The 18380-nt window shown below is 38.4% G+C and overlaps 1 protein-coding gene across 1 annotated transcript in view; it reads left to right on the top strand.

Annotated features, from left to right (window-relative positions):
* AGMO (alkylglycerol monooxygenase) overlaps nucleotides 1–7800 on the top strand; it is a 193593-nt gene extending 185793 nt beyond the window's left edge. The window contains exon 13 of the mRNA XM_086468160.1: nucleotides 7720–7800. Within this exon, the coding sequence (XP_086324286.1) occupies nucleotides 7720–7800 (81 nt within the window). The remainder of the gene's footprint in view (nucleotides 1–7719) is intronic.
* The last annotated feature ends 10580 nt before the right edge of the window (nucleotides 7801–18380 follow it).

Here is an 18380-nt window from a genome sequence, read left to right as displayed (position 1 = left end):
TTTTTTTTCCCCACACACAATGGAAAAATTCCCATTTTGGAGCTCGTAGCTAGTCAGCTTTCTCTCAAGAGGATATTTAGTATATCGGTGAGTGGAGATCTTCCACTTTGCAACCATCTTTGTCAGAGCTCCGCAGGCTGACAGAGTGCTCTTGGTGCTGTTCACCACCCTGACAGGGTACTTACGCACAACAGCCACGCTCTGAAATGGAACCATCTGTGTAGGAAGGTACAATATTTTGTCCACTAATGATGGAGAGATTGGGCACTGACTTACCTAACGTCTTTCCTGCAATGTCAGTATAGCAAGGTATTAAAGTGATATAAAAATGAAGGGATTGAAGAGATTGAATTCTCTCTGTAGATGCTTATTTGGTGAATGTTACACAGCTAGGTAAGATCCAGTCCAAATTCTGAAATGGTACGTGTAGCAATTTTTTCTTCCATGTTCAAACTACGATGATTTTTTTTTTTTTCTGTAGCTGTAATTTTCCTGTATTTTCAAGCAAGGATGCAGGCATAAAGGAGAGGCCCCTCCTGCATGGGCTTCTTTAAATGAATTTGCCTCAACTTTTAAGTAAAACTTACTTTAACACAGGATTAAGCTGTATGGTACCTAAACTTTCCTTAAATCCGTGACCATGTAAAAAGAATACCCTTCCTCTTATCTCAGAAATATACATGTCCAGGCTTTCTCGCATAGAATATTGCATTTAAAAGTACTAGATTCTTTAAGCCTAAGAGAACAATTTAATTTGATTAAATATTAGATCTCTGCATTAAACTATTGATTAAACTAAAATGATCTTTCTTGAATAAGGGAGATTAAACTGCTCTTTACATGTAATTGAAATAATATCTTAAAAAAGGAAATAGTTCTTTGCAGATGTCTGGTTTAGCCTCCAACTTTTGTTTGAGCTCTAAGTGATGCAGTGGGGTGTATGTAATTATGCTACAGCTGCTGACAGGCATAGAAGTAGATGAGATGTTTCATCTCAATGGGTACATTTCCTGTTTAAATGTTTAAGAAAATAAACTCGACAGCTTGACAAACTGAGACAGGAATATCTCAAATATTTCGTTTCTGCAACGAACAGCTATTAATAACCCTTTCAATCGCGTTTGGGCTGTTACTCTGCAACAGATTAAACTGGTATGTTTGCAGATTGAGTAAGTAACAAAAGCTTTATTTTTAATTGTTCATTTAAAATATAATAATTGAGAAAATTTCCGTGCCTGCTGTTTCTCAATTTTGAGGGAAAATGGAGGCTGAAAAATTGCAGAATATTTCAAATAAAAAGATGACATTCAGAATTATGGTCTTCTAAAACTGTTGACCTTTGAACTTGGTTTTCAGTACTGTGTTTTCAAAAATGAAACTAAAGCAATATGAAAGAACAACAAACAGAAATTCTAAAATGTTACTATGCTTTAGAGTGTGTAACAACGTGTATATTTTGTTTCCAGGTTTTATTAAATTTTTAAGCTCAGATGAGGATTGCCAATTTATAACTACAAAATAATTTTATTTTTTTAGAATGTATTTGCAAAACAATGAAACAGACTTGGTCCAGAAGTTATTTTTAAATGTTCAATGAACAACTAAGAAGACCTTTTTGTTTAACAGGGTTTTGGAGACGATTTGAAATGGCTAAACATTTTAGAATGATCTAGGAATTTATAGATGGAATTACATAACACTGTGGGAAGTATTCTCAGATATTTCAATAAAATACTTTAAAAAAAAATGCATACTGAAGAGATGCAGACAGTTTATGTATATGTTAATGAGTATAAGGTTGACACCATCTCCAGCTTGCATTAGCTCATCGCAAGGTGAAGACTTAATAATTATTAACATGCTTTGGAGTTCCTGACTGACATGACTGACAGCAAAGCTTCCCACTTTATTCTTTTTTTTTTTTTTGCCTTTTGGGGAATGAGATAAAACCTTCCTAATCCTGGAGCTTAGGTTGTGGATTATTCTGTGACCCAAGAGAGAAGGCATTTCATAGGTAACAGTTCAATAGGATACATATATCTACAGACGTGGTTTGAGAGGCAGTGGGCTCCAGAGTGAAGGATGTGGTGCAAGATACCATACTGGATGCACATAAGCCATTTTAAGTCTAAATATAACTGCAATAGCACTCCCTGTGTAAAAATCCCCATGTATTTAGCTGAGGGATGTGACTTACTAGCTTGAGTGCAATGCCAGGAAAGACAGAGTCAGCCTGGTGCTGTGCTGAGAGAGATTTAGCAGCTTATGTCCTTGCTAGCTCAGGCATCTCTGCACTGTGCTTGATTTCATAGTGGGGATGTGACCAGCTGTGAAAGCAACTGAGGAATAGATATCCTTTCTCCAGATCTTTCTTTGTCTTTCCTGGATAGGTAATATAAGCCTTTTAAGGTATGGGGGCTTTTGCAGCCCATGTTTTCATGCATTATCTAGCTTTAGAGTCTCAGACCATATTTTAATAAAAGAAGGAATGTTTAAAGCATTTAACAGCATAGGAAGACTATGTGTATATCAATTCCCTATTATTTTCTCATTATCTGTTAATAATGAAGTATAAACTAATGAGGTATATCATAGTAGCAAGAAAACAGACTGTGAGTGAACTATCAGTATGCTTTGTGGGGGTTGAAGATGCTTGGGTTAATCCTGTATGTGCCAACAGTCTCTTAATACACACCTTGTTCTAGTCAGGGGCATGCTGAATCTGTGAGATATGTGCTGCACCAATAGTCTGAATGTGTGTCATGAACCCTTATGGAGAATTTCCAGACATCCTGCTACTTTTACAGAAATCTTGGACAAAGCTGTGAAGCCACTACTATCGTAGCTGTCCCTGTTCCCTTCTATCCACAGTTCCTTCAGGAAAAAAAAAAAAATCATCTGCCCACTTTGTTCTCCATATATTTCCGAGTATATGGAGGGCATCTCACAGAAAAGGATCCTTCTTGTTTCGTGTTGTCCTTTCCAGGTATTGTTAGTGCAACTTTTCTTTGCTAGTGCAACTTTCTTGATCTCTGCACTGTACAAGATTAGTGATTTCTGGATCTGCTGTTAATGCCATGGCATTTCTCTGCTAGCCTCAGAGTGCTCCTTTCCAAACATGGCACTGGAATGAAGATCCATGCGTGTATTTCCCAAATCCTGTCTTCCAGAAATAGTGTACGTCTTTTCCCCACTTGAGCCATGTATTTTCTATCTCCTCTGTGTGGTTCAGCACCTGAAGCAGTCCTGTGTAGAGAAGTGGGAAAACAGCGATGTTATTAGTGAAAGCTGCACCATTTAGGTACTTGTGAAACTTGGAGCAGTTTATTTGACCATTTCGTTATTAATATTAGTAATTTTTATTAACCGTTATATCCGTTCATGGTCTCCATCTTTACTAGAAAAGGACAATGACATTACCCAGACACAGCCTTCTCATATAAAGTCTAAAAATTACTCTATCATTAATATTGATAGTACAAAATGATTTCTGGCACCTTTGAAGAAGCCAAGTCCAGACCTGTAGATAAAGAATATAAAAAGAACCTTTATCATGTTTGACTTGCAGTATCAGTTAAACAATTCTCAGCATCACATTGAGAGGGATCATTGTTGATCAGATTTGCCAGTACCAGGTCCACTTTATGATGTGGACAGCCAACCTAATGAATTATGTGGATGCGCTGATCTTCCTGAGCCCTCCCCAGAGCTAGGAATACCTTACCTAGCACAGAGGTTTTCAAAGAATTCAGTATCGTGAACATGCCCATTCAGATGTAGCCCATTTGTTGCACAGTTGCTGACTGTCTCTGCAGCGAAATTTGGAGAGAACATGTCTGGGCAGAATCTGAGAAATGTCAGAGAATCATTGAATGATTTAGGTTGGAAAGGATCTGAGGTGGTGTGGTTCGAACCTCTTCACCCTCCTTAAAGCAGAGCTATCAATGTCTAAAGCCTTCTAATTCTCCCCGGGTGAAATCTGCAGGAGGAAAGACATTGAGTCTGGGCAACTCAGATATATAAAGCCACTGCAACAGAGAAAATGGCAGAAAATAAAATTAGTGATCAGCAACAAAGCTAATCATGCAGAAGTGGGTGCCTGAATTTAACTAATGATTTTAAAGTACTTTACAGCCTAATACACTTTGATCACTCCAGTGGGGATTTCCTCTGAAGAACAGGCTCAGTCTTGCAGTCAATCCCTTAGTTAAGCTATCTTTGTTCTTGTGAATAATGTTATTTACATTTTTGTAGGCTTATTCAGAGAGAGAATACAGGCTGTATGGAAATAGAAAGACTGTGTGAAAGGAGGTAATGTATATATTTGGAATAGGATTGTCCTCTTCCAGCAGTCGAAAGGACAGTCAGTAATTAATCTGTAGTTGCACGAACAGATAAGTGTAACAAGTGCTTATATTAAGGTGGCAAAAGTTTGCATTTAACTTTGCTGGATATATGATTGTGAGAACTTCTGCTTTTAGGCCTAGCTGTTCCGTATATGGCCACTGTCTACAGTGATTTTTCATTTGAAGACGGAAGTGAAACTATTGTTCTTATGTAGTATTTTTTGTGGGGGGACTTTTCTCAGTGTAAAAATAGAAAAAAGTGTACAATTTATTTCTATCTTTTTATTTCAAAACCATCCGAATTAAGAAGCTGATGTGTCAATATTTCTGTCATAGGACAAATATTAGTTGTTTTGGACAATACAAGAAAGAATAAGAAATTCTGTGACAATAATTTGGAAACTGCAAAGGAAAAAAAAAAATCAAACCGAAAAGCCAAACCCCAACCTGTTAGGGTGTGAGAGAGTTGAACAGAAAATACAAACTATCTGTGCATAGGATTCAGGGAATTTGTTTTCCCAAGGGCATCAGAAAAATACTGGTCAACTATAGTTCAGGTTGCCTGGTGGAATGCTCTTCTGCTGCTTCCTGCTGCCCACGCTATTGTCTGCTCAAAATTCTGGCACGTACTGTCTCGGTTTTCCGTTGCTGACATCACCTGATTGCACCGTTCATTCAAGTGGGTCAAGCCTTGTAACTCCAAAATATGTAGCAGCAATCAAAAGAAACGGAACTCCAACCTACACAGCAAGTTTCTGCTCGGTAGCCCCATGCAGCTGGCTCTGCTCAGGGTAGGTCAGCGTTATAGCAGTGGAGCCAGCCAGAATTGCTGTCATGCAAGGGAGGATGTGGCCCCTTAATTTTTTTCCCTGATGTTTGGGTTTTTCTCAAATCCCGTCCCCCACAACCTTGCAGCGTTATTGTTTCATGAATACGTTATTTCCATCGAGTACTGGCAGTCCTGACATTGATAGGCAGTGAATCAATACTTTTATAGAATCATGAAGCCAAACTAGTTCTGCAGATCCACAATGTGCAGTATGTGGTTTTTCATTCTGGATGTAATAACTGCAATTTGAAGTACGCCCCCACAAGCATGGATTGCATGCTTTAAGAAATTCACAATAAAGAATTTAATTAAGAAAGAAGAAATTGCATCACTCCATTTTAAAAAGAAAAATTCACCCGAGATGTTTTTTTCATTTTCGGGCTATAATAGCAATAACCATCTTTAGCTGAGGACATTTCCTGGGGCTTAATGGCCCATGGCTATGCTTCTTCAGGTGATCATCATCTCCCAGTAGTCATTAATCCCCTGCAAATGCCCTGCACCTCAGTCATTAAATGTGCTTCTTCTGAAAATGAAATACTTCTATATTTAATGGATCTTCCAGGAATAGGAGTGATCTTTCTGAGGTGAGGAATGAAAGGAGTTTAGTAACGTGTCAGAGAAGTACTAATTATGACAAGTGGGTAAGATCTGTTTCTGGAGATAGCACAACGAAGAATTTTTCTGCAGTAAGAGCATGTTATATGTAAGTCGTCTTTTTATGTTATAACGATTCACACTCGTCCCAATTACAGAACAGCCAAAGCAGAAATACAGATAGTTATTTGTAGTTGGGTTTCTTCTTCTTTTTTCTGGGCATCTCAGCATAGAAATAAAGCATCTCACAAAACACAGAGAGTATGTGCCTGCGGCATTGCTTAAAAAGTCTTTCCATTCCATAGCTGTAAAATAGAGCTATGCAGTTTTACAAGGTGCTTGTGATAATACAAGGAAGAAAGGAAAAAAAAAAAAAAAGTTAAATCTTTCATACCTAAAGGTCTGAAACTCTTATTTATAAGTCTTTTGGTGAGAATTTTATGAGTCTTTCTTATAACTGGGACCACAAGTACAACACCGACAGTGTCATCAGAAGTTTTAAACACTAGACAGCCTACTCTTGCTCAAGTAGAATTAAAGGCTTCAATTAAAGGGAATTTGTCTTGGTGGAGGTTGAATGGGGATTATATTTTTAAAATTTGATTGGAATTCTACTTACTAGTACATTGTGTTATTTCCATCTCATGCTGCTAAGTATGTAATGTATAGGTTACCTGAAGCCTGGACCTGTCCCAAACAGGCTGTGAAAGGGTCGGACTTGATCCCATCACGTTCCCTTCAATGAGTGCAAAATGAGTACCTTTAGGTATTATGGTCATTTATTATTTATGTTGGACATTCAGATCTCACGTACTTTGGTGAATGACTGAGTAGACGAGGACAGAAGTACATTTTTGGGCCTTGCATTGTTAAATGTTGAATGTAAAATGATGTTATTGTTAAAATTGGAGCTCTCCTGGTCAGTGCCTTTTGATTACAGATTAACCTGGAAAAAAAAGCTATTATAGCCTGACCCCAAAATTCCTTTTCAATTTTCTCTGTCTGTTCAGACAAACAAAAAATCCCCTGAACAAAGTATCTTTCAGTATAAACAGGATGCTTTATTTAACTCACAGTAAAAAAAATTCCCATAACACCTGCCTGAATTTTGCAATTTTCAGAGTTAGAGGAATTTATTCTATATGAAAGACAAAGGTTTCGTTTAGAAAATTTAAAATGCAAAATTTCACATACACACATGTGCACACGCTTTTTATCCTACTCTCTGACTTGTTTTTTGGACAAAGCTGTTACCTGAATTATACTTTACCCTGCAAGTGTTCCTACTCATCCCGAAGAAATTTTCAGCAAATAAACTAAAGAAAAAAAAATTATTAGATCTCTCATTAACATCCACAAAAAGAAAGATGCACAAAGCCAAGGACAAGATAGAGAGTATTACATCTTTAAGTTGTTTCCAATCTAGTTTGTGTCTCAACATAAATGGCAGGCTGGGGAATAAGTACTGATCTATTGCACTGCAGCTAGAAGACTTCTTTTGCCGTAGATTCTATTTAAGGCCACTTTGGGTATTTGTACCCTACCGTGCAACTTACAATGTCGGCATTCTTCAGACCATTTGCGGAAAAAACAGCTAACATTTTTGCACCCACCTCCTGCCACAGCTGGTGGTGTCATTGTTCTGTCTTATTACATGTGACTGTTGAGTACTCCAAATCCAAATGCAATTACAAAGTAGGGAAGGTTGTGCAGACTTTGCCAGTTGTCTCGGTTTGGTACCATTCAGAAAGAACAAATTCAAACAATAAAGAGTAATAGAAAAAAAAAGAAAGCATACATTCCTAAAGTGAATTTATCAGTATGCCTAGAGTTCTAGTATAATTTTTCTACTCAAGAGCTCTCTATTCTCACCCATTCATTATATTTAGAGACAAGTATAATTGAAGAAATCTTATATAATGTTTCTCATTTTAAATTCTCTTGTAGGTCTTGTTTTCCTTCTGCGCTGCATTCTGGGGAGTACAACTTATGAAGCGGATCACTTCTTCCAAAGATAAACATCACTGAAAGAGCGGCTCTAACATCACTCTAATTATGGAAACAGCACTTTGGAATAAGTTTCTAAGTTTCTTGGAATTAATCAACCATGAATCTTACTGAATTGCAATCACTTCACTTACGATAGGAGAGGTTTGTGATTTCGTATGAAGGTTTGAAAGATTCATTAGGATGTTTATTCATTTTTATTTGATATTTTAAAAAATATTTAATTTCCCCCCAATTTAAATAAAAAGTTCATTCACAACATATATTTTTACAATCAAAGGATGACAAAACCTTAGAAAACATGTAAAACCAATTGCATTTTGCAGTGATTTGAAAAGTGTTTTTCACAAGAGGAATAATTAAAATCATATTTGTTGTAACCTGGTATAAAGTGACTGACTGACTCATCTTATTGAGGCTAAACATAAACATATGTGAATGTCAGTTTTTCCGTAATGATTGAATTACACTAGAATCTCAATGTCATGCCCAATTCGGTGTTCATAACATACAGCTACATGAGGATGAGTAGTCGAGGCAAGAAAATGATTAAAAGCAGCGTGATAAAATAACTTGAACTAGTATGAGTTGAAACATCTTCAATAAAATTGGCTGATGTGTGTGTTGTATAATGCAGACTTGCAGTTTAGACTGAATTATTTAAGGAGTGCACCTGCAGTTGCCGACTTTAGGTACTGACCAAGCCAGCACTTCCATGGGTATCCCATTGACTGATGTTACTCACGTGACAAAATATTTGCAAGGCTGGGCCCTCGATTTCTGGTAATTTCCTGCCGGGGTGATCTCAGGGGAGATGCACGTCTTGTCTTTCAGGAGCTGTTGGAAAGATGGTTTGCACTAAGATAGGAAAATTAAATACAAATGGTAAAGGGAGTCTCCAAACAGCAGGACTGGCAAAAATACTGGAACTAGGTTGTTTTTCTTTCCTCACGCTCTTCCAACTTTTTATTTGGCTCCAAGGCTTTTAGAAGTGCTTAACATCAAGTAGCTAAAAAATGTAGGCTGTGTTGCATGCTTCAAACTAGTAGTAATACCTGGATTAAAAAATGGGTTTGTTTGGGTTGTTTTTTTTTTTTTTTCCCCCATTCCATTTTCCTTTAAGATGTTAAAGACATGCTAATAGACATCTCAGATTGAGACAGCCTACTTTTAATTTTAATTAACCCGTATTTTCAGTCTCTAGCTGTAACAGATACCACTACATAATTGAATGTTTCCAATAAATTGTCAGAAACACAATAATGTTAGATAAATAAAATTGATCCAATATTTAGTGATAGTATCACCTTAATTTTATATAATTTATTACTTCAAAACCCAAGTTTTAAGTTATTCCATTTGTGTATCCAATACCTGTGCCTATCACTTCAGATTATGTTCAAAGACCTTGAAATATTCGACTGAGAAAGAAGGTGTTAGTTTGATTAGAGGTGTTAATACTTGGGCTGCAAAGTATGATAATGCCTTCCTAAACTGAATATTTAAATAGGGGACTTACTTGTGCTTCTTCTTCACTTTACATAATGCAAAGATGAAAAAATTGGCCCATGAAAAAACTAAAAGAGATTTTAAATACTTGTTGAGAAGTTGAATTCAAACTTTTATTCATAACAAGCTGGGCTTCCAGTGTCTTTTTAAGAAATGGGTAAATACAATTATATACCTCTGAGTTCAGGAGCGGAAATATAATCTCATGACTAACACACTAGAGCAACAGCCAGGAGCTTTCTCTGGTAGTACCAGTTCTGACTAAAGCTTCCCTTCTCTTTGCCTGAATTTCCCTATCTGTGGAGTGAGGGTGATAACAATACTGATGGTGTCTCTCACCATAATACAAGTTTTGCATTTGGGATCCTTTCCTTACAAAGCTGTTACAGGTTATTTAAGAAAATGACAAAATCTGATTCCAGAAGTAGAACACAATCTAGAAACTTCTTCTGTGACCCAATAAGTTAGAATATCTATATTTTCAAAATTTGTAAGAGTGACTTCAACCTCACAGGAATATTTTGAGGTCTGTTGAATATAATGACTAAGTAACATAACAGAGAGTCATATTAAAAGTCAGTTTCCTTATCAAAGTAAATCCTTCAAAGAGACAGGAACAGGATAAAGATTTAACATTTTCTGCAATTAAAAATCTGCAATCTTTGAAGGATAATAATGAAGATCCAAATTAAATATAATTGCTTTTGAAGATATCCCAATGAATGTCATTTATTTACGTGAAGTAATGAAATGAATGTGATTTCAAATGTAAGTTCAGATTACGATGTAAATGTTCTACGTAAATCACCAGTTTCTTGTTCTAATTGCTATTAGTTGCCTACAAATAAATTGAAAAATACATATAAACTAGTGACAAGTCTAAAAGGCACAGTAGTTTAACTAAGATCTTATCTGAAAGAAAACAGTTGTACTCATATGAAGTCAATTCTAATAAATGAAATATGCAAAACCCAGGACCAAGTATAATCCAAATATCCTCTTGCTACAGCCTACTCTCTCAGAGATCCTGAACACTGCAGAAACTTTACTTTCCTACCTTAAAAGTTTCTCAGTTTGACGGGAATCTGGAAATGAAGCATTCCTCAGTTCCAACTTGGCAGCCCCAGTCTGGCCAAATGAGGGGGGCAACATCGAACATGTCTAACAGAACTGCATCCCTTATAAAAAGTGGCTGATGAAGGCAACCTAGTCATTAAAACAGAGGCCAAATAAATTTCCTCCTTTCCAAGGGTTTTTAAATCCCCGTTTCCTCCTCCTGAGGGCTTGCCATTGTGTATAGGTTGTTTGGAAGCAAGGTGCAGGAAAGAAACAACGCTCATCCCATTGCATACTGAGCAACACAGACTCTGAGAACAACTCCTCTGGCTGAAGGCTTGAACAGACTCATTATGGGTGCCCAAGACTCTTGTACTTTACAATAGCATCCACTGGGTCGCTTATACATATGTGTGTATATATATATATATATATGGAATATATATACATATATACCTAGAAGCTAGGGTATGCCTTTCCCAGAGAAGAGAGAAAGTCAAGGACAAGCTCATAGAAACACCCTTGACTGCATTGTTCTCCCATGTGGTAGGTAGCTGTATCCCTGTCAACTTGCTTGTCACGATTTTTTTAAAATATTTAATATTTCAGCATTTTAGGCACCCTTACACCAGTACTGGATCTAGTTCATACTGTCTTTATAGCCACTGCATAGAGTGAAACAGTCATCCCAAAGATCGCTGGTTTTGAGTAATCAAGAGACTCTGGAAACTAGAAGGCAAATGAACTGAATTATGTGTAGTTAATATATTATATACAGTTAATTGAATGAATTAAATGTTAACTACAAACATTGCTTAGTGCTAAGATATGTTAGTGATATTTTGGTGAACCACCCTTCTCCCCTCACCTTTTTAATATTCCCTTGCTTATTTCTTTAGTGTTTGACCACGTTGTGTGGTTTGAACGACTGTATGGGATCAAGTGAAATCGGGTGCATTGTGAGGAAATTAGTGAACAAAATACTGATGCAAAACTAATAGCTTTTGTGTAAGGAACTATTTTTCTTTTAGAGAGACACTGTTTCATGTCTGGAAAGAAAAATATTCCGCAGGCTAAAGCCCTAGCCTCACACACCCAAGCGAGAAACTTCATAAACAATATTTGTAATATTTGCACTATTGCTTAAGACTTCCTTTTAGTTTTGTCATTAAACTCCCCAGTGGCATGCCTTGGGGGGAAAAAATTTAGATAAACAGAACTTTTTCTCGGCAAGAGTGTTAAAAAAGTGACTTCCCCTGCTCTTTCCAGCTGTAATGTCACGTCCCTACACGCGGCCTTTCCCAGACTACGCACACAGCAACGCCAAGTTACTGAAAACCCAGAAGCAAGCAGCTGAGTCCTGCGTTCGCTTGAGACCTGACCCTGCGCCATTCAAGTCACCGAAAAGCTTGCTGCTGATCTCAGGATCGGGGCAGAGCATTCCCTGTGTGGAAAGAGGGAGGATGCAATATTTACTGCAAGTCAAGCTTTGGTACGGTGCATTAATTACAAGTAACACAGTTGCACAATTACTTATTCCCGTAGGTGGCTGACATGGTGTTCTTCGTGTTGTATTAAAATTAGAGCCCTTTGCTGGATAACTGATGACAGTTGAAGCTGTCAGCTATGCATACCAGATAGGAAGGACTCAGGGCCTTTCTCTTGCCTCTCCTGTCTCCAGTTCTCTCTCAAGTCTGTGGGGTTAGGGACATCGTTACCTAAACCATTACCTAAAAGGAGGTAGCTGATCAGATATTTTAAAGATTCCTTTCTGCAGGCAAATTTCTGCCAGCTTTCAGGATTTTATGTCGTGTGATTAAACTCTGCTAAGCCGAACGGCACCAAAGGTAAGAGTTGCTTGAACGTTTCTTCTTTGCGCTTTAGCTTGTGATAAAAAGAGCTCTGGCTGAGCGATGGAGTTCATCAAGAAAAGCAGTGACTCTCAGAGAATGCTCACGTCTTGCAATATTATGTAAACTATGTTGCCCATAGTTGAAGTTTTTCTTGAAACTCTGGCTCCTGGAATCCTGTGACTGCTGCTTTTTTTTTTTTTTACTTATTTGCTTTCTTTAACAAACGTTTCTGACTGGTGAAAATGAGGTATAGAAGGTTCAAAATCTAAAGAGACAAACAAGAAGATTTTAATAGGTAACATTTATAAATATTTTCCGTTTTAAACCACCCTAGTGATTACATGAGCCTTGACTCATGGTTTTTAAACTCTTGGGATTGCAAATGCTGAATGGGAAAAACCACTATTCTTGGTCTATTCTTTTTCCATCAAACCTTTGATTCCAGCAAGGGCATGTCCAATGGCCATGAGGCAGCGTTTTGCTGGGTTTCCTGGTTCCCTGCTGGTGTTTGACCTGTTCAGTTTGGAATTAAAACAAAGTGGGCCGCAGAGCCGGCTCTTTGAGGTCCCACTCCCCTCGGTAACTCCCAGCACACGCAGAACTGAGCCACAGTATGGCGTGTTACCTGTCACTCCCAGCTGTTCTGGTCAAAGCAAACAACAGAGGAACTGTGCACTTCAGGACTTGCTCTTTCTGCAGAGAAAACAAGTGTGAAAATACCAGGTTTGAAACTCAGATACAAACCACAAGGTAAAGCAAAAATAAGATATCTCACGTACTGGAGAAGCACTTCCACATTAATGTCAGGGCCAATGGAAAACTTGGCTCGGTCCTTTGTCATTTTTGCCCCACCTATGGAAAATAGCAGAAAAATGTGGAAACGTTGAGTAAGAATGAACTGCTGAGTGTCCTTGTGTTTATGGTTTGGCAAAGGAAAGTGATACAAAATGAATCCTCTCCCCGCCCCCGCCCCTTGCTATATTTTTAATGCTTCCTCCTTTATTCTTTCTTCCCGTTTCTCTGACCGTCTGTCTGCCTCTCGTGTTTATTTATCTTTGCAAAAAATCCTCTCCAATCTTGCTTTAGGTTTGTTATGTGTGGAGGTACATAATGGCATATTTCATATCCACAAATATGTTGTTTTAATAGATGAGAGGCACACATACTTACCTAAAGGTGACTTCTCTGCTGTTCCTACCAGTCAACAAGCTCTTCTAGTATTCAGAACACACAATACACTGCTCATACATTGTTAATGTTGTCTTTATTTATTTCATACATGTCTGCCTAGTGTCCTCTAATGATTCATTTTCTATTTCCATTCCAGTAATGTAGCACTGTCCTTTTCCCAGTCTCTCCTCCCACTCCTGTTTCTTCGCTATTAATTCCCTCTAGTTACTCATTGTCCCTTCAGCTCCGTGCTGTAGCTGTCACTGTCTCTCCCTGTCTCAGGGTGTACCACTACATTTTCGTGCAGTATTTTCTAACCTGCTGGGTTTAGTCTGGCAGAGGCAGGCAGCCCAGTAGTAATAATGTTTGATTAAAAAAGATTAAATGAATAAAGAAAATCATGGAACGTTTTAAACACTATGGAATTTGAGCTGTTTCTGCTACTTGCATTTTTCCACAAACCTTGAACGTAAGTACCTATCAGCACATAAATTACAATTATGGAAATGTTTGCCAGGAAAGAAAAATACTGACAATTGAACTACAAGTTTTAGATCGAAGAGGAGCCTATTAACTCACGGAGTGTGATCATGTCTTTTACTGGTGTCTGTCTGCACTGAGGTCATGAGCCTGTCATTTGAAGATAATGGCATTACTCTGCTTCAAGTAGCAGCGTTCGTGATTTCAGTTCTAACAGCACTTTACCTTCTCTCCACTCATGACTCACAGCTGACTCATTGCCTTTAATCATTCCGAGAGCAGATTTTATTTTTGCTTTTTCTTTTAATCACAGTGCAAGAAAAAAAAAAAAAAAAAAAGCTTTGAAGGAGGGTAAAGTGTTACACACTGCAGCAGTGTAGGTATATACCAACCTGCTTATTTTTGGAAAACCTCAAGTACTCCCAGCTTCCTATCCATCACCACAAACTGGATTTCACAACCACGTCTAACAGAGAAAAGCCTGATGATCGGGGTTTGGTGGGAGAAATGAAAGGGATGTTTCTGAGATTCTGACAGCAAAGTTTGCCATTGAAGGTCAGATCACCTTTGGTTTTATTTTGCCTATGAATTCTTTTCCCTGAAATACAGCTGTAAGAAAGGAGTAACGTATTCATGCCTCCATGGACAATAATAAGATACATACTTGAATAGTTTTTTTCTTTGCCAGCAATATTCACGTTATTCATGGAAAATCTAAGAGTGCCTCATGCCTACGGTTAATTACGGTTAATTACGCCTGACAATCGGACTGCGGTGTGTGTGTGTAAATGACGTTATTAATAAAGAACAATGAGCAACGGTTTGTGCCACAGAAGCAGAATTATGGCTCAGTGTTTTTTTTCCCCAGGATTTCTCCTTGCAAGAAAAACCTGTGATAGTGTTGGAATTTAGTTAGCATAGTCCTGGGTGTTACGGGACCATGGAAACTTGCGGTGCGATGCTAATGGCTTCCTTTTTGCACCTCTTTGTGGAAGCTCATCATATTTTCCCTGAGGAATCAACTAGCTCTGAAGAGGTTACATGAAAAATAACTGGTCAATGAATGTGGCTGAGGCACCTGAGCGTTGGCAGAGGTGGGTGTCATACCACGCCGAGCAGCCGAAGCGAGGTGAGATGATCAGCCTCCCTTTCCCCAGTGTTTCCAGGCGGGGAAGTGGAGATGGACCCTGGCAGCAAAAGTTGGAGAGTGCGAGAGGAGCACAGGTTACAGGACACCCCGTTGGGGCAGCAGGGACGCAGCAGGAGGTTGGCAGTGACAAGGCTGTCAGGCACAGAAGGGAACAGCACAAAGTCCCTCTCGTTCAAAACAGAAAGCGCCCGTGGCCTGTTTGTGGGTGGTGGTTTGTTTTATCGGTTTTATTATTCTTTGGGTTTCTTCTGTCCAGGAAGTTCTCCGTCACACTGTGCCTTGGGTAAGTGTAAAGCACGTGGCTCTTCTAACACATAGCAGGCATTTTTTCCACCAATGCTTTAATCAAGAAGATGAAATGGTATGCTGGGGGGTTTGGTGGGCTTGAGCATTTGACATGTACTCACAATGCACATCTTTATGGTCCTGTCAAATTCTCTTGCACTTATATGCAAGATAATGAAAATAGGCAAGATGTAGGACTGGCCATTGAAGCTCGTATAAATACATCCACTAAAGTGCATAATTTAGCACATTTCCTACTGTAATTTTCTCACTCAGCCAGATGAGTATACGGGGTTGCGTACAATGCTTGTGAATCGCCAGCAGACAGTGGATGCAGGGGTCCAGTATTCTAAAAAAAGTATTTCTTTTGAATTTTCAGAATAAACAGGCTCAGATGATATTTCCTCTAGATAGTATTTCACCAACAATGTAGTTGTGGGCAGTGTAACACAATTAGTAGCTATGAAGTTAATTTTTATCAGTATGTTGAAGAAATTATCAGAGATGTCTTATAGTCAGATTTTAGTGGAATCCAGCAGTAGTGACCAATATTACTGTTAATAAGAGTTAGAAAATACTGATCCCTGTTTTATTAAGATTAGTAAAAGTAACTCAGCGTTTCAAGTTCACTTGCACAGTCTGAGCTCGGTCAGATTTGCCAAAAATGTGCACTGGGATGTTTTTGTTTTTTCTGGAAGATTTTCTGGAACTTATGGAAAATGTAGTTATGTAGTCTAAATATATTCTGTGGAAAATACTCAACTGTAAGGCCCATTTTCCTGTTAAGGAGATCTCAGAGCAACAGAATTAATAGTCCTTGAGCTTGTCTGGTTAGAAGATAGGCCATTTGCTTTCTAAGATGTGGAGATTTATGTTGGAATTCTCACAGAATAGGATATGAAGATATACTTCTGTGTCTTCCAGAACGCATAGTCATATTTCTCAACCATTCTCTAGTATTTCTTGGTAACTGCAGTCATAACTTCGGTGTTTTTACTGACTACATATGCAGCAGACACTAAAGTTAAAAAGGTGCAAAATAATAACACTACATGGCTTTGTTCTTACATTGTGTTCCTCTGGGGAACACTTCTGATTAGGGAGAACTAAGCTAAAATTATGTAGGAATATATTTTTCTTTCATGGTTTTTACATCTCATTTGCTTGTCTGGAGACCGTGTGTTAATTTTTTCAACTATGCATTGAAAGTTGCACCAACCTTTCCAGCTTTTCACAGCTGTCGTCATTGCTTACTTCACATTTTATTTTCACTATCCCTATAGCAAGTATGGAATTATCGGCTAGATAAAATCCTGTAAACTAGATGTTTGAGAAAATCTGATTAATAAAATCCCGTTAATGATTTTGCTGTGGTATGTCAATTGCTATTGGACTCTGTGGCTTTTCACTTTTTCTCACTGGATTCTTTGAAAGGTCTCAGTGCCTTTCTTACACTTTCTGTAAGGAAGCTACACAAATGAGGAAAGCCAGCTAGGCTGAGGACCCTAGCATCATCTCCTGTGTATGGATGACCCATGCAAGGTTTTTTTAAGAGTCAAGAAGAGTGATGCTGTGCAGTTTCAATCTGCTTTCTGGCTGCCCATCTTACAAAATCTGTGGAGGCGGTCATCCAAGTAAACTGCTTAGGCAGCGTGTGTGAGGGCTTGGGATCTACTTTTCTCTAATGAGCTGATTCGAAGATGGAGAGAGTCTCGCAGGTAAGGTTCCTGCTGTCAGTAGCACATCAGAGAAGAGTAATGAGAGACAAAAGAGTAACCCCTCCTCTAACAAGAAACAGCAGGTGAAAAAGCAAATTAAAAAGCTGCTTGCTGTGTTCTCTAAGAGCTAATTCCAGATTATATGTGCCCAGGTGCTGCCATTTCTGGTGGGAAGCAGCCCTGTGACCTGTATTGTGTGCTTATACTTAGTGGTCCACAGCATGCCCTGATGCCTATACCTTTTGGAGGTTCCCCTCATCCCAAAGCAAAGCTGGTTTAGGAAAAAAATATATATATATTTAGGCAGATAAGATAGAAGGAGCAGCTTGACCCTCTTCATACAGTGTTTTACTAAGAAGAGCCTGATCCTTGGCTAACACAAAGTGGGTAGCTGTGCTGACCTTTATGTTTGGTTGTTTTTTTCTTTTTGGCTCATTGAATTTCCTCACATCCTAAGCTCATTAAACTGTGGCTCAGCCAAATTCACTGTAAGGAATGGTTTAAAAGGTAAGTGCAGGAGCATATTTTAAGCTCTGAAGCTTAGGGCAGAAATTTATTACAAAGACATCTCCATTATAATACAAAAGTTCTCTAGACTGGGAGCCACAGACTTGTCATTAGCAGAACCATCCAAGTGTCTGTGTCTTTGAATTAACGAATGGGTCCGGGATTCTAGAACGAGCGAGAAGACTTCCTACATGAGCAATAGGCCTCTAGGCTGGGCAGGTCATTTGCAACAAATCATTCAACTACTCTCATCTCTTTGGTCCTTCAGCTAGTTGCCTGTAAATAGACTAGCAACCTTTTGGACATATTTATTACTCAAAATAACTCCGAACTGGAACAAGGTTCACAAGCAGCTCATAGGGAGCCATGAACATGGGAGCTGTTTGCATTGGATACTGACACCTTGTGGCAGAGTTTAGTTCGGGGATGGATCCTGATGCAGTTTTTGCAAAGCTTGCACGAGGGCAAATGCTCTACTCCTTGATCAAAATGGCATTCCACATATGGGTTTACAGCGATTTATAGACAAGGTCATTAGGTTTCCTAAAGGTAGAAAGCCTCCTATTCCCAGGTGTGTTCCCTAGAATTACAGGCTACAAACTGTGTTTTTTTTTTAAAGTAACTTGTTTTCCAAGACAGTAGAGCTGGTAGAGTCACCTCAACGTCATGTAGTAGAGCTGACATAGTAGCTACGCAGGGTTTTACTACTCTGTTCCAAGCAATATAAAAAAGAGATTCAGAACAATGAGAGATTCCAATAGTCACACAGAAAACATGCTTTTTTTTTTCCCAAAGATTTAGGGGTTAGACAAAAAGAACAAAGTAGCTGCTCAGTGAGTGTAAAAGCTGAAAGATTTCTGTAGCGCGGGCAAA

Source organism: Leptosomus discolor, chromosome 7, assembly GCF_034619465.1.
Source record: "Leptosomus discolor isolate bLepDis1 chromosome 7, bLepDis1.hap2, whole genome shotgun sequence".
NCBI classification, from domain to species: Eukaryota; Metazoa; Chordata; class Aves; order Leptosomiformes; family Leptosomidae; genus Leptosomus; species Leptosomus discolor.
The sequence above is the reverse complement of the archived record's forward strand: the minus strand, read 5'-3'. Positions and strand labels throughout refer to the sequence as shown.